This window comes from Chiloscyllium plagiosum, chromosome 31 (assembly GCF_004010195.1).
Source record: "Chiloscyllium plagiosum isolate BGI_BamShark_2017 chromosome 31, ASM401019v2, whole genome shotgun sequence".
Taxonomy (NCBI): Eukaryota; Metazoa; Chordata; class Chondrichthyes; order Orectolobiformes; family Hemiscylliidae; genus Chiloscyllium; species Chiloscyllium plagiosum.
In genome coordinates, this window is record NC_057740.1 from 24,904,655 (window position 1) to 24,921,208 (window position 16,554).

Genomic DNA, 16,554 nt, shown 5'->3' on the forward strand with positions numbered 1-16,554 from the left:
ATCAAGGCAAGAGGCTCAGCAATCACTTCTCTAGCTTCCCACAGAGATCTTGGGTACACCTGATCAGGTCCTGGGGATTTATCCACCTTTAACCGTTTCAAGACATCCAGCACTTCCTCCTCTGTAATCTGGACATTTTGCAAGATGTCACCATCTATTTCCCTACAGTCTATATCTTCCATATCCTTTTCCATAGTAAATACTGATGCAAAAATATTCATTTAGTATCTCCCCCATTTCCTGTGGTTCCACACAAAGGCACCCTCAGTTTCTTTATCATCCAGCATTCCCTATACCTACCAGCCTTCCCTTTCACCCTGACAGGAATATACTTTCTCTGGATTCTTGTTACCTCATTTCTGAAAACTTCCCATTTTCCAGCCATCCCTTTACCTGCGAACATCTGCCTCCAATCAGCTTTCGAAAGTTCTTGCCTAATACCATCTAAATTGGCCTTTCTCCAATTTAGAACTGCAACTTTTAGATCTGGTCTATCCTTTTCCATCACGATTTTAAAATAAATAGAATTATGGTCGCTGGCCCCAAAGTGCTCCCCCACTGACACCTCAGTCACCTACCCTGCCTTATTTCCCAAGAGTAGGTCAAGTTTTGCACCTTCGAGTAGGTATATCCACATACTGAATCAGAAAATTGTCTTGTACTCAAGAAATCCCTCTCCATCTAAACCCTTAACACTATGGCAGTCCCAGTCGATGTTTGGAAAGTTAAAATCCCCTACCATAACTACCCTATTATTCTTACAGATAGCTGAGATCTCCTTACAACTTTGTTTCTCAATTTCCCTCTGACTATTAGGGGGTCTATAATACAATCCCAATAATGTGATCATCCCTTTCTTATTTCTCAGTTCCCCCCAAATAACTTCCCTGGATATATTTCAGAATATCCTCCCTCAGCACAGCTGTAATGCTATCCCTTTCCAAAAATGCCACTCCCCCTCCTCTCTTGCCTCCCTTTCTATCCTTCCTGTAGCATTTGTATCCTGGAAGATTAAGCTGCCAGTCCTGCCCATCCCTGAGCCATGTTTCCGTAATTGCTATGATATCCCAGTCCCATGTTCCTAACCATGCCCTGAGTTCATCTGCCTTCCCTGTTAGGCCCCTTGCATTGCAATAAATGCAGTTTAATTTATTAATCCTACCTTGTCCCTGACTGTTTGACTCACTTCTGTTCTCAGCTGTACCTGTCTCAGACCGATCTCTTTCCTCACTACCTGCCTGGGTCCCACCCCCCTACCTTACTAGTTTCAATCCTCCCAAGCAGTTCTAGCAAATTTCCATGCCAGTATATTAGTCCCCTTCCAATTTAGGTGCAATCCGTCCTTCTCAGACAGGTCACTTCTCCCCGAAAAGAGATTCCAATGATCCAAAAATGTGAATCCTTCTCCCATACACCAGCTCCTCAGCCATGCATTCATCTGCTCTATCCTCCTATTCCTGCCCTCACTAGCTCGTAGCACTGGGAGTAATCCAGATATGACTACCCTTGAAGACCTCCTTTTTAAATTTCTGCCTAACTCTGTTATCTCCCTTCAGAATCTCAACCTTTTCCCCTTCCTATATCATTGGTTCCAATGTGGACAATGACCTCTTGCTGGCCCCTCTCCCCCGTGAGAACATTCTGCACCCTCTCTGAGACATCCTTGATCCTGGCACCAGGGAAACAACACACCATTCTGTTTTTTCTCTGCTGGCCACAGAAATGTCTGTCTGTACCTCTGACCACAGAATCCCCTAACACAATTGACCTCTTGGAAGCTGACGTACCCCTTGTTTCATTAGAGCCAGTCGCAATACCAGAAACTTGGCTGTTAGTGCTACGTTCCCCTGAGAATCCATCACCCCCTACATTTTCCAAAACAACATACCTGTTTGAAATGGATATATCCACAAAAGACTCCTGCACTAGCTGCCTACCTCTTTTACCCTTCCTGGAGTTAACCCATCTACATGACTGTATCTGAGACTTTCCCCCCCCCTTCCTATACTGTTGCAGTTGCAAATTCCTCATCGCTTCTGTCTCTCTAACTGATCCACTCCATCTGATAAGATTCGCATCCAACAGCATTTATGGCAGATATAATCCGCAGTCACCCTTAAACTCTCTTTAAACTCCCACATTTGACAAGTGCATATCACTGCAAAGGCCATTTTTACTCCTTCACAATCTACAGACCCAGAAAATAATACCGTCTTATTCCTCTACAAAACACTGCACCAGGTTAAATTAAGAGCTATGGCTTATATTTTAAGCTTAATCAAGAGACTTATCTCCAAAAACATATGATCAAGAAAAAACCCACTATTCACTAATACAGCCTTTCTCTTAAAACAACAATTAACTTATCTGATTCTGTGTTGTGAACTTCGCCCAAACCGGTTCCTCCAAGATTAGTTGGGAAATTCACTTTTTTAATTTTCCCAGATGCAGTCCGATGTCCAGAGACACAGGAATTCAAAAACAGCAAAGGCAGTAACTGTGCAGGTTCTCTCTCCCTCTCTCCAGCACTGTCCTCACCATGCATAGTTTTCTAGTATTTGACCCACAATGTGTGTGATGGCTTAAGTCAACTTTGCCGCTCAGCCCAACAATGCTGCAACATTTTCCATATCAACTTGTTCAGAGATGCTATTACACACTTCTGGAGCAAATCAGGTTTGAATCCAAGCCTCCTGGCTCAGAGGAAGGAACACAAGCTAGGCATCACAAGAACCCAACTTTAACATTTACTTTTGTTGCAGGAGATCAAGAATGCTATCAGATGGTTTCCAACCAAACAACATTCCCAACCATTTGCCAAGAACACAGCATTTCAGAGCCACATGGTTCCTGATTTGGACCGCAATGACTTAATCGTTAGGATAACTATTTGGGTACTCTGCTTAGGTCTTAGTACTTGATCCACAAACAGTCCTCAGCAAAGGGGAACTGGGGGTATATGACTAACATGGCAACCCATTATTAATTTTGTAATGCTTTAACTTTATACATGTGCCTCATCAACATGTTATGACACACAACTGGAGCAGGTGGGACCGGAACCTGGGCCTCCAGGGCCAACAATTTCCAAGCACTGTCCACCAGGGGATGAATCAAATCCTTGATCCCTTTTCCCCCGAAATCAACCTGTTCAAAGTCCCACCTGTGGGTTTTTTTTTACATCCATAAGTGTCTTGCATGCAACTAAACTGCTTTGCCATCACTAAATCACCGGTGACCTTTTGTTTTGTTTTTAAACTATTAACGTCCACCAGTAAACTGAGGTGCATTTTAGACAATTTATTTGCTCTTCAACTGTCTCTAAACAATTACCTTCATTCTATATCAGTCTGCCACAACCGTTCATGAAAACCTTTGAATGTTCTGTGCAGTTTAACTTGCAACAACACATCACTCAATGATAATACCTAGGATTCAACATCTACTTTCATCATCAGTCTGATGAGTAAAACAAGGTTTCAATTTAGAGAATTCTCAAACCATTTATTAAGCAGTGCACATACAGTAATCAAGGATGTATATAATAAGTTGAAACATATTTCCATACTCTCTCAATTTATGGTTTTACACGGTCATTCCCTACAATGAATAAATTCTGTTTTGAATATCTTCAATATAGGATTTCAACTCTGTTCAAAAGTCTTCATGTTTCTAATTTTCCCAGCACCCTTAAACTATTAATGACTTTGAACCATTTATTCTTTGAATATCAGCCGGTGGGTTCATTTGGAAAAACATGGTATTCATGAATCTCGTTACAATGATTAAGAAACATCAATGTATCTTACCATTTGGTATCATAGTCCACTAGCACATAGTTTTCCATGGCAAGTTTAAGATCAGGGACCTCCTCACATACCCATCTGAAATAAGTTCAAACAACAAGTTATTCAACCATAGATTTCCCATCAACCATTATTCCCTCTTGGCCACCAATTTGGTGAAATCTCCTGCACCAATGCAAACATTTATTTCTTCAACCTGGAGAACAAAGCTGACTTTTCTTAAAGAACCTAGATAAACTGCATCGTAAGATAATAATCTGTAAAACCCCAAAGCAAAATTTGGCAAGTGGAGCAAAGTCTTCAAAATTACAAAGCATTAAATGCCCAACTCATGGTGTCCCCAGCTCAAGTCTATTTCTTTGTCTAAGAAAAACAATAACACTGATTACAGTGCCGAGGAAACATCAGACATCTTTAAATCAATTTGATATGAGAATTGAAAGACAAGATAAAATTTCAATTACCTTTTTCAAGTACACAAATGCTATGAAACAAGACCTAATCACATTGTAATTCATTGTATAATAGTTTAAGCCATGCTAACAATGGAATAAATTTATTACACAGTGCTAATAAATAAGTAGTTATAAATTAAAACAAAAATGCCTGAAAAATTCAAAATATTAGACAGCATCTGGATAGAGAGAAACAAGAGTTACCGTTTAAGGTTGAGATGACCTTTCATTCAGATTCCCACCAATTGCAGTATTTTGCTTTTGTTAAGGACATTTATTCTGATTTTGCAAAGGAACAAAGTTATTGTAGAAGCATCAGTGCTTAATAATAGTTGTGTTTTTGCCAACTGTAAACACTGATCACAAAGCCATGCAACCCACTGAAGAGAACATATATCAAACTTTTGTCTATTAACTTGATATTTTATAGGTCACAAGGACCTAGCTTGTATGTGGGAGATGCAAGCCAGAACAATAAAGTCACGGTCGATCAGAAATCATACACAAGAAATACACACTAATAAAACTTAGGAGTGATGTCAAACTAATTAGCAAAACACGAAAGGAGTTAGTGAGTGAAGATTTCCACTTGTAAAAAATCTACTGATAGGCAACTAAACAAAACTCAGTAGTTACTTTTACACTTCTGGTATAATCATGTCATGTAATTATATGACAAATATCGTGAGCAAATGCCTAAGAAAGAGGTATTAAAAATGCAAATTGAATTAAAAATTTGATGAGAAGGTTTAAAAATGAATACTGGAGTTCAAATGCATAAGTGACCAATATCACTGTCTCATATGGTTGGATATATTATTTATGTAGACGCTTAACACAATTGCATTTCAAATAAGTCTTAGTTCATTAATCTTGGTTTGTGATCAACATTGAAAGCCAGGATACGTAACATTTACAAAAAGAGATATTATGTTTAAAAAGGAAAAAAAAAGTTATCAATCAAAAATCAGTGGAAGTGAACTTCTGTTCTTACCGGATGGTTTCAATAATTTCATGAGCAGCATCATGGTGTTTGTCCTGTAAAGATAAAGTACAGGATGGTTTAATAAAAACATTTCTCAGAAAGAAAATATCTAACATAGCTTAAGAGAAATAGATGCTCATATGAAAAATTAGATATGATTGCAAGTATAGATATCCTCATGGGGTAAAGGCTTTAAATCAAGCTAATTGGTCTAAGTTCACCTCACAAATTCCAAGTTCACTGTTGGTTTACACAATAATAGCTGCTAGACCAGTATGCTGATGGCAAAAACGTGAAGACATTTGCCATCAGCATGCTTCTCAAACTTATACCAATGCACGATTGAATGACTTAATACTCAGTTTGCAACTCAGCTCTGTTTAACTTCCTTGGATTCAAAATTCTCAAAATTCTTTCCAAGTCAGTCAATATATTCAAATACATCAAATCGGTCTGACATGGTCAAAATTTGTAGCTCAAGAGGAGAGATGTTGCATTTTCTCACATGACAAGGTGCTTCTTATTTCAATCCTATATGGCCAGTTCAACCTTTCAGTGAGCTTCTTCATTCTAGTTATTTAATCAGAGGATTCATTCTCTGCATCGACAGTCACATGCCTCTATTTTCTTTTAACAGCCTGAGCAAATTACCCTCAACCTTCAGAAATCATACCAAAACAATGCAAGTTTACACAAGCTGTTTTCATAACAACCTTTTGATTCTCCTTGATCATTCTGATGAATTGAACTGGAGCATAGTGCACAATTTAAAATAGCATGCCTTGAGGAGCACTGCCCCCAAGTTATAATACAGAGCTTCTGGACAAGTTAACTAATCACTTCCTTGTCCCCTCAACAGACATTTTTGAGCACTTTTTATGATCATGCATTGGTTTTCTGGTAATGACATAGAATCAGTACAAATTAAAGTAGTGATCTTGAACTGAAATGTATAGAATCTACAAAAGTGGTGGCAAAAATTACCAAAGCAAAGAAATCACTTGCAGGAGTAGTCTATAGTACGTAGGACATAAATCAGGAGATAATGAGAGCATGTACAAAAGCATGTACATTGATCATGGGTGACATTAATCTTCATGTACATTGGGAAAAATCAAATTGGTAGCAGTCACGAGGAAGAATTTATAATGTTAACTTGGCATAGGTTATGATGTTGTGGAACCAATCAGGGTGTTTTTAATCTGGTAATGTGCAATTAGCCAGGTTCACTGAATGATCTAAGAAAAAGATGACTCCTTCATAAAGAGTAACCATAACATGGTAGAATTTAGCATTCAGTTTGAGACAGAACTTTGGTTGGAAATAACCGTGCTAACCTTGAATAAGGCGAATTACAAAGCAATGAGCACAGAATTGGCTGGAGTGGACTGACAAGGATTTTTTTTGCAGAAAAAAAACAATGCAGACAGTTAACAGAAAAGTTTATGACTCACAGGAGATAAGCCTAGCATGGTAAATCAGGGAAGTTAAAGACAGCATCAAACTGAAGGATTAGTGGTTAGCAAGACAATTGGCAAGTTTTTTAAAAAATTACCAAAAAATGTTATTTATAAAAGAAAATAGACTTTGAGGCTAAACTAGCAAGCAATATAAAGGAGGACACGAAGAGTACTTTTAAGTGTTAAAAAGAAAGGCAGGTACCAGGGTGATCATAGGCCTGTTAGAAAATTAGGTTAGGGAAATCAGCTAACAGTAGGAGCAACTAAACAAGAGTTTTCAGGTTAGAGGACGCTAATAGCATTCCAAATCTAGTCAAAAATAAAGGGCAAAAGATTGGGGTGGTGTGAGGGGAGGTGGGGGTCAGGAGCAAATACATACAACTATTGCGATGAAACTAATGAAGCTAAAGGCTGTTAAATCTCCAGGACCTGGATTTTTTGTACACTAGGATGCAACACATGTAGCTACAGAGATAGATAAGGTACTGGTAGTAACCTTCCAAGAATTACTAAGATTCCAAAATGTAACCCATGAGATTGGCAAACTGCCAATGTAATGTAACACCCTTATTCAAAAAGGGGAGGCAAAACTGTAGACTGCAATCTTAAAATGGGTCTATGGGGAAACATTATATTATAGACGATGTAATAATGGAGAACGTAGAAAAGCATAACATAACCAAGCAAAGTCAGTACGACTTCATGAAGGGAAATTCATGCCTGTGACAATTATAAATTGTTTCAGGACATAAAAAGGATAGACAAAGGTGAATAAGATGATGTAATATATTTGGATTTCCACAAGGTCTTAATAAAGCAGCACATAAGGATTCTCAATCAGCTAAGAACGCAATGTTTTAGGGTGGGGGGTGCTTTTTCTGGATGGTAACCTGTAACTAGTGGAGTATCACAGAAAGCTGGAGCCATAATTATTTCCTACATGGATATTCATTATTTGAATGGGGGAAATGTGAATGCACGGTATAATTGCAAAGTTTACAGACAATGAGAAAAACAGGCTGTCAAGTGGTGAGAACAATACAAAGAATCTGCAGACAAATTAGAGGCAAGTTAAGCAGGTGGGCAGAAATTCTTAGCAGATGGAATATATTTGGGAAAATACCACACTATGCACTTTGGAATGAAAGAGAAAAGCTGATTGTTTTTTTAATAGAGAAAGTTATACTACATCTAGAATACTGTGAACAGATCCTTACCTGAACACAAAATAGACTGGCATTGGAAGCAGTCCTGAGAAGGTTCAGTAAGTTGATCTCTGGCATAGAGGGTTTTTCTTAAGAGATTTGGAGGAAGTTGGGCCTGCACTCTTAAGTTTAAAGGAACAAGGGATAACCTTATTGAAACACAAGATTCTGGGGAGTCTTGACAGGGTAGATGCTGAGGTTGGGAGTGTTACAGACCAGGAGGAATTAATCTCAGGGCAAAGGATCAATCACTAAGGCAGAGCTTAGGAGAATGCCTTCTCTAACTGGGTAGTGAGCTTGTGGACTACTTTATTGCAGAGGGCTGTCGAGGCTGCAAAGTATATTTCAGGCTAAATAAATCAAGATAGAAATTGATGGTTACGTCAAAAGGCAATAAAGTGGATTGAGGATAGTAAAGTCTGCCTTAATCTCAGAATGATGGAGCAAAATCGATATTCTGCATAGCCTACTACTGTTCTGACGACTTATAAACGTAGTTATACTGAGAGATCTGGTCTCTGCGAAAACAAACAATATTTTCAGTCTTGCACTTTTCTGATTACCCAAAAGTCTGGAAAGCCCACAGTTCTCTTCTGTTTCCTTTACGTCACTGATTCCGCTAATCAAACTTAATAAGCCAACGTGTCAATTCGTACGCTTTTCCACTGTGATATAAATTGAGATTGTTTGAAATATGGCATTCTAGCGTTTGTCCTGGTGATTGCAAGACAAAACGTTTCAGCAACATCTCTCCCTTCCTAGCAATTCTCAATTTCTACCTTGTCATTCAATGGAAAATATTCAATTCCTTAACAAAATCAATTTAGTTGAGCCTTGTAGTATCCCAGTATTCCAACCTGCCAAGCTCTCAACTCAATCTCATCTCATCTTCCACTGCTAATTTTCAACATTCACAGTTCTTTATGAACTAACATTTGGATTAAAACCTTCTAGCCTGACAAACCAATTCTGCAACTTAAATAACAAAGCTCAAATCCTGCCAAAGAGCAAATCGAAAATTACGTGAAGTGATAATTAAAGCTAGTGAAAGTTAAGCAACATGCACATATTTTCAATTTCATATTCAAGAAGATTTCTTATTCACTTATTGGCTAAAATCCCAAATTCGACATGACCCAAGCTAAGGGAGTAACAGTAACAACATAATGATTCAAAACATTGATTCCATAGACTGCTTCCAGTGACTGTAGACAGCATAGATTTCATAATTCAAAAATACAAAATAAAACGCAGTGCATTAATTGAAAATCGAGCCAAAGTAGGATGAAACATTAAACAAAACGAAATCAACAATTTGTGTGGCATGACACATGGGAGGAGGACCATTTGCAAGCTTCAGGACTAGAATTCAGTTTCCATTGTCAAATCATATATGATGCTTTGTTTAAAAGTAACATATCAATTGAAAATATCAAATAGCAAAAGTTCATGATTGCATGTACTTTATGGAAGCTTTTTCCGATGGCGGGATGCAATTACAGACGTAGAACACGTTACAGGTAATTGCCGTAATACGCATGGACACAAATTTCACAGGGAATAGATTTTTTAAAATTAAGGCTCTTTATTACAGTTAGATTGATGGAAACACCAAAGTTGCCAAGTCAGCCTAATGTTGCAACACTCGAGAAAATTTCAAATTCTGCTACTTGATTTTTATGTCAAAAGGTGCCAAATTTCAATTTCTAATAGAAGGAAGATGGCAAAATATTTTAAATATTTAAAATTCAACACATTTCTAAGTACCACTGAAGTGATACTTCAATGAAACTACACCTTGGAAAAAAAAATCAGGTTGACTTCTAAAGCAGTTCACAAACTTCCATTACTACAGTCAGCTTGGGGACAGCAATAATTGCATTCAATTGATTTAGCCATGTAATTTAAAAAGTAATAAAAGCCAAGTGTTTAAAATAACATTTTATAAAATATAACCTCTATGATTTGTGCAATTGACATTGTATAAAGTTGCTGAAATGTTCAAGAATGGAAAGCTACAAATGCAAAGAGGAGAACAAAGTAGCTACCACAAACTACATAACTAATCTTCGAACCAGATCATAAATGGCAACACCAAGAAAAGGTCTCGTTTTTCCAAATATCACAATGATCATATTGACATTCCAATCCAAAAGGCACAATCCAACTGGCAATAAACAACGGAGCATTCCTTCGACACAAATCCAGAATGTGTAACATATTTGAAAAGCTATGTACGTACAATGCGGACTTCAAGTGAACATACATCCTTTAGTTCAAATGCAGTTCTTCAGATTAGGCTCAACCTGGTGATAAATAAAGTCCTTTGAAGAGACTGAGCAAACAGACAAGAGAGCAACCAAATTTTCAAAAAGTATTTTAAAAAGTGCCATGTGGAATTTTACATTAATTGCTTCTGGTACAATAAAAAGCTTGAACGTGGGTAAATAAGTATTTCTCAGGCTCACATGAATTAGGTTACACTGTCTCCAGGAATCAATTTTACAGTCCTTACCTGCACATGATGAAAATGAAGTGGACAAGTATAATATCAAAAATTCCTGGAGATAGTCTCAGATGCATTGAGGAGTAATGAAGAATTGGGATTAATTTAATAAACTGAAGAATAGGATTTCAATTAAAATGGATTGGGACAGAGAAATCAGTTGAGCAGTTAGCACAGGATAGATGAAAAATGTCAAAGATTTGGAAAGTCTAAATCTGGTTGACCAGGTTGAGCGGTGAAATGGTATCGGCATGTGTCCTGGCAGCAGGAGACTGATATATTGAATCTGACCAGTTTACATTAAATTGAACAATATTAAGTAATCTGCCATCATTTTAAATTTTAAAAATTGAAAGGAACAAATCATTATTAGGGAAACAAGAATAGGTAAAAGTAAATGCATGAAGAAAGCTTCATAATAGCCAGAGAAGGCATAAATTAACTATAGGGGAGGAGTAAAGAAAAACGGAATTTAATTAATTTGATAACAAGTTCTTAAAAGTTAACCCAAAATTCCTGAGAAAATAAAATGACAATAAACATGATATCTATGCTTTATAAAGTAATGCAGCAAATATTATTTCAGAATCACCAGCATTGACTAGCATGAATATTCAATGGTCTTCCTACTTGGCTCAGTTTTAAGAACAAAGTCTTCTTGCAGAGAAGGCAATAAATTTTAAATCAACATTTGGCTGAGTGGTGAACTTAAAACCCAGCACCTGAACACAATATTTCATTACTGCGGGAAACCAGAACAACAAAAATAGCCAAAAATCACCTGAATTCAGTTAACAAAACACTTCAGTACTGAACACTTTTACAAAATCATCCAAGTTTTTTTTTACTAAAAAGTCAACTTTTCTAAACAAAGTACAGAAAACAAATTCCTCATGGTAGGTATCCTTACAGCACACAAGATCCTTCAATGCAGAATATTCATCTCACTGTACATTATTTCCTTAACTACATTTATTCAGGAAACTGATAATCATGATTCGACAAGTAAACAGAACAGCAGGACTGGTTTTGTTTTTCAAAAAAACCTCAAGGATTAATATTTCCAACCATCCTGTAGTATGCATCTTACATCAAAGTAGGTTTCTGAACAAAAGCAAAATCCTTTTTCAATAGTTTTCATTTGTACACGATGTATACATACTGACCCAGTAACTCAACAGCCCCCAACACATGACTCGTGATCCAGGTCAATATGGCTTGAATACAATGCTTGACCTTTTCATGTGATTAATGGTAGTGCACCTGACAAGCACTAAACACATTCAAGAAAGGAGTTTTGAGAAGTCAGTCACTTAGGAGATAGCTCTTTCAAATCACAATTAAAATAAGCATTGGCATTTGCTTTTGTTTAAGATACTGGGGCAGGAGAAGAAAACCATAGCCTCAGATCTTTGATAGATCTAAAAAAATAACAGTATGACTGGAACATTGCAAAGGTTTCATCTTATGGGTGTTGTAACTTCAAGAGTTATGAACTGAACACTGTATTTGACCTGTATTTATGATTGAGTGTTTTAAGGTTTTAGAAATCCACTGGGGTCTACCTGCACTCCCACATAGATTCAAGTCCTCCTGACTGCATTTCTTCCAAATCAAACTCAATGGGTCAAATGGCCTCCTCAGCACTGCAATCATTCTGTGATTCTGCAATGAGTTCAATCCCTCGGATGGCCTGAATGGCTACTTACTCCACAATCCAGTGAATGTCTTATTCCATTTTCTGCACTGGCAGAATAATTCAAATGGCTACTTCTGCTTTCTAATCAGTCGATGATTCTTGATGCTTGCCCTTCACTCAACATTGAGATAGATTACCCAGTCAATATCATATTTGTTTTGTGGGAACATATTGGTAAATTAGCTAAATTTTCAACTTCTGGAAGAGTCGAATTTAGTGAAACCTGATGTACCAAACGTGTTCCATACGAAGTAAAATACTACCGTTGACGTAAGAACTGCAATTACCCTATTTCAACATAATGCAAAACTGCCAAAGACAGACTAACAGGATGAAATTATACAAGCCCTTCTAAATTGTTACTGCAGGTTACAGTTTATTTTGGACTGAATTAAAAGCTTAGTTAGAAACACTTATTTAAAATGTTGCTGGTTTTAAATTCTGAAGGGTTGTGGTATATGTGTCCAAATGCAAACAACATTGTCCTTCATCTGATTTCATTCTACTTGAGTCCAAGTTTGTTTTGTCTTCCAATGCGCACAATACTGGTAAAGATCTGTTCTGACAACTGTTTGGATTTTAGAATTGCTACACTTTTGTACTAACGAGTCGAAACCAGAATTCCGAGGTAATGACACACTGTTGGAAATGTGTTGCTGGAAAAGCGCAGCAGGTCAGGCAGCATCTAGGGAACAGGAGAATCGACGTTTCAGGCATTAGCCCTTCTTCAGGAATGAGGAAAGTTGGTCCAGCAGGCTAAGATAAAAATTACCTGGGGGGTGCAGTGAGAGAGGGACTCACTGAAACCTTTGTAGAGGGAGAAAGAGAGCTTCTTCAAGAAAGGCATCCTTGAAAGAGGATTCGCAGTAGGTTGAAATCTTTGAGGAGAAAGTGAGGTCTGCAGATGCTGGAGATCAGAGATGGAAATGTGTTGCTGGACCAACTTTCCTCATTCCTGAAGAAGGGCTAATGCCCGAAACGTCGATTCTCCTGTTCCCTAGATGCTGCCTGACCTGCTGCGCTTTTCCAGCAACACATTTCCATCTCTGATCTCCAGCATCTGCAGACCTCACTTTCTCCTTAATGACACACTGTGCAAGGTATAGTTGAACATGCAATGTAACCACATCAAGAATACGACTTAGTGAAAATTAGAATGTAGTGAAAATTATTTACCAACATATGAAAATTTCATCATCTCTTTATGGAATTACATACTTAAACCTCCTGTTTTCCAAAATATTCCCTTTTAAATCTTTCCCTTCTCATCTTGTACCTATACCCTCTAGTTTTGAACTCCCTTCCCTTGGCTATTCACCTTATCCATGCCACTCATGATTTTATGCAACTCTATAGTCACCCCTCAACCTCCAATACTCCAGGGAGCAAAGTCCCGACCTATCCAGTCTCTCCTTACAACAAACCCTCCAGTCCTAGCAACATCCTTCTACATTTTTTTGCACCCATTCCAGTTTAATATTTTTCCTATATAAGAATAACCAGAATTCACCACCCTGTCTACTTGTGACGCAACTTTCAAAGAACTGTGTACCTGCAGCCCTAGATGCCTCTGTTCAACACCTCCCAGGGTCCTACCATTAACTGTCCAAGTCCTGCCCTTTGTAATGACACAGGAGGAACCCCTCTGCTAGTTTAAAACAGACACACAGAACAGCTCATCTTGTGCCGTAATCTGTTAAAATTTGAATGCCAAAGAACTATCCCAAATATCATTACTTAAAGAATTGTTAAATCTTTCTTTAAGTCCAAAAGAGAACATTGGACAACAACTATTTACACGTCCTTTCTCTTAAACCTATCTTTTACCTCCCACTCTACAATACTGGTCTGATAAATTCCCTCTTAAAATTTACAGCAAATCAATTTCAAACCCAGTTACAGTCTTTGGATGTCAAACTTTCTCTGCAGATTTCTCTAGGTCGGCTTCGGTATTCTGCTGCCCAAATTTCTTATGGTCAGGTACCTTTCAGAGAGCTATTTTGATGGCAGCTGTTGTTGCTTGGCTGCTCTTTGTCATTCTCCCCCAACTCTTCAATATGTCAGATTTTATGCCCCAAAACATCAGATCGTTTCATTGGTTTGATGTCATCCAAAACAGTAAAATTCAAATTGGATTGGATTTTAGTATCTAGGGCATAATTTGAATTTGTTTTGTACCATGGCAACGCAGCTCGAGCCATTTGTTTCAACCAACTGTTAGATTTTAAAGTTTTTCAACATATTCTGTGCCTCTCTAGGTCCGTGCCAGCTTCCACTCTCATTTAAAGGCACAGTACACATGCATACCTTCCTAACACCTTGCCCATCTTACCAAAATGCAACACCTCACTTTTCTCAATTCCATCTGCCATTCCTTAGCCGACTAGCCCAATTGATCAAGATCCCATTCTACTCTTCTTCACTGTCCAATATACCACATTTTAGTGTCAACTGCAAACTTACTAACCATGCCTCATATATTCCAAGTACTGTGACCACTTCTGGTTTATGGATAATTTTGGCCAACATAGACAGACCACATGACCTTTTTTTTCCATTAAATGCTCAGGGTCTCCAATTTATCCTGCCTCCTTTACTGAACTTCAGCCTTAGATCCCTAATACTTCATATTTAATAATCATCCACTATTTTCCTCATTTCACTAACTCCCTCATTAATAATCATGATTTTACCAATTTTGTCTTCAACTTCTGTAACTTCTTCCCAAAAATCAGTTTGCCTCCTCCTTTGCAATCCTGATTTCAAAAATTATGCACATGACTTTTCAGTTTAACTGCTTTTTCAGCTCTGTTGATTAAATCTATTTCAGCTTCTTCACAATTACTTAGAGTCATAGTCATAGAGATGTACAGCATGGAAACAGACCTTTGGTCCAACCGATCCATGCCGAACAGATATTCCAACACAATCTAGTCCCCACCTGCCAGTACCCAGCCCATATCCTTCCAAACCCTTCCTATAAATATACCCATCCAAATGCCTCTTAAATGTTGCGATTGGACCAGCCTCCACCACATCCTTTGGCAGCTCATTCCATACATGTACCACCCTCTGCGTGAAAAAGTTGCCCCTTAGGTCTCTTTTATATCTTTCCCCTCTCACCCTAAACTTATGCCCTCTAGTTCTAGACTCCCTGACCCCAGGGAAAAGACTTTGTCTGTTTACCCTATCCATGCCCCTCATAATTTTGTAAACCTCTAAAGGTCACCCCTCAGCCTCCGACCCTCCAGGGAATACAGCACCAGCCTCTCCCCATAGCACAAAAGTGTTCACTTATTTCATTTATCAAGTTTTCCAGGCATGCATTTTTTCTAAAAATTGCAGCTATCAATTTAAAAAAAATGTCACAACTAATAACTGAAATCCACTTCTAACATGGTCTCCATACTGACAAATGCTTTGTTTGCCACGCTATCCATGACTGACAGACAGTAAAGTTAGAAACTGTACAGTTTCCAACAGCTAAAACAGACGGGAAATGTCCCTGGCAACAACTTTTAAACATATCCAAATCTGATCTGGGTATTAAATATTTGAATTAACTAACCAATGTAGACCAACAGTATAATTTCCACTCACTGGATTGTATAAATTTTCCAGAAACCATTAAGGAATCCCTTGTTTGTTTGCAAACAAAATTAAGGTTAAATTTGATGCAAAAAAGCTTCATTATACAAAAATTACACAGATCATTTTCTTGTTGCTAAATGCTGCAGAATGTATCTTAATCAATGCAGTTTCTGCAATGAAAACTTGGGGCTGTACTAACAGTTTCTTGAAAAGGTTTTATCATAATTAGGTCACAAGTCATCATATTCCTGTCTTTTAAAAAAAAATGTATGTCACAGATGACATGACATGACATACAAGGTCAAGTTCCCATTCATTCAATGTCTGAACTAAATATCAGTAATGGGCAATGGTTAAGGATAACATGTAGGTTATGAACCAGATCAGAACACCCCAACCCCCCCAACCCCCTTAAAATATTTTAAGGTAGCTGAGACTCTCACTTGTTCTTATTGTAAAAGATGTGAAATGCCTTGTTCCACATGCAACACAACTGGACAAACTACTTGATACTAAGCAAAACACAAGACTAATTAAAATAAAATCAAAACAGAAGAATTTCTAACAACTACTCTATTGGAAACTTAACAGAACAACAGATACATAACTATTACTAATTAACTATTCCAAAATTGTAACAATAAAATTCAAACAGATTCTCACTGGCAGTTCTCCAATCCAGGAGGGAAAAAAAAAGAGACATCAAGAGAAAATTCAGAAAGCATAGCAGCCAGAAGACATTCACTGAGGATTCCATCTTTTGAGACCCAAACAGCTTCTACTTAAAGCTAAACCTCAAAACAACCAAATAAAAACTAGAAAACCTGGTCTGAGAGAGCTGGCCACA

General features: G+C 37.7%; 1 protein-coding gene across 6 annotated transcripts in view; it reads right to left on the reverse strand.

Annotated features, from left to right (window-relative positions):
- Positions 1-16,554, reverse strand: part of dot1l (DOT1-like histone H3K79 methyltransferase) — a 98,454-nt gene that overhangs the window by 75,545 nt on the left and 6,355 nt on the right. For 4 of the 6 annotated variants that reach the window (XM_043721189.1, XM_043721193.1, XM_043721188.1 and 1 more), the window contains exons 2-3: positions 5,256-5,299; positions 3,810-3,884 (exon numbers count right to left, since the gene is read on the reverse strand). In XM_043721189.1, the coding sequence (XP_043577124.1) occupies positions 3,810-3,884; positions 5,256-5,299 (119 nt within the window). Of the gene's footprint in view, positions 1-3,809; positions 3,885-4,465; positions 4,541-5,255; positions 5,300-16,554 lie in introns of those variants that run through there. The other 2 variants (XM_043721191.1, XM_043721190.1) reach the window with 1 other exon arrangement.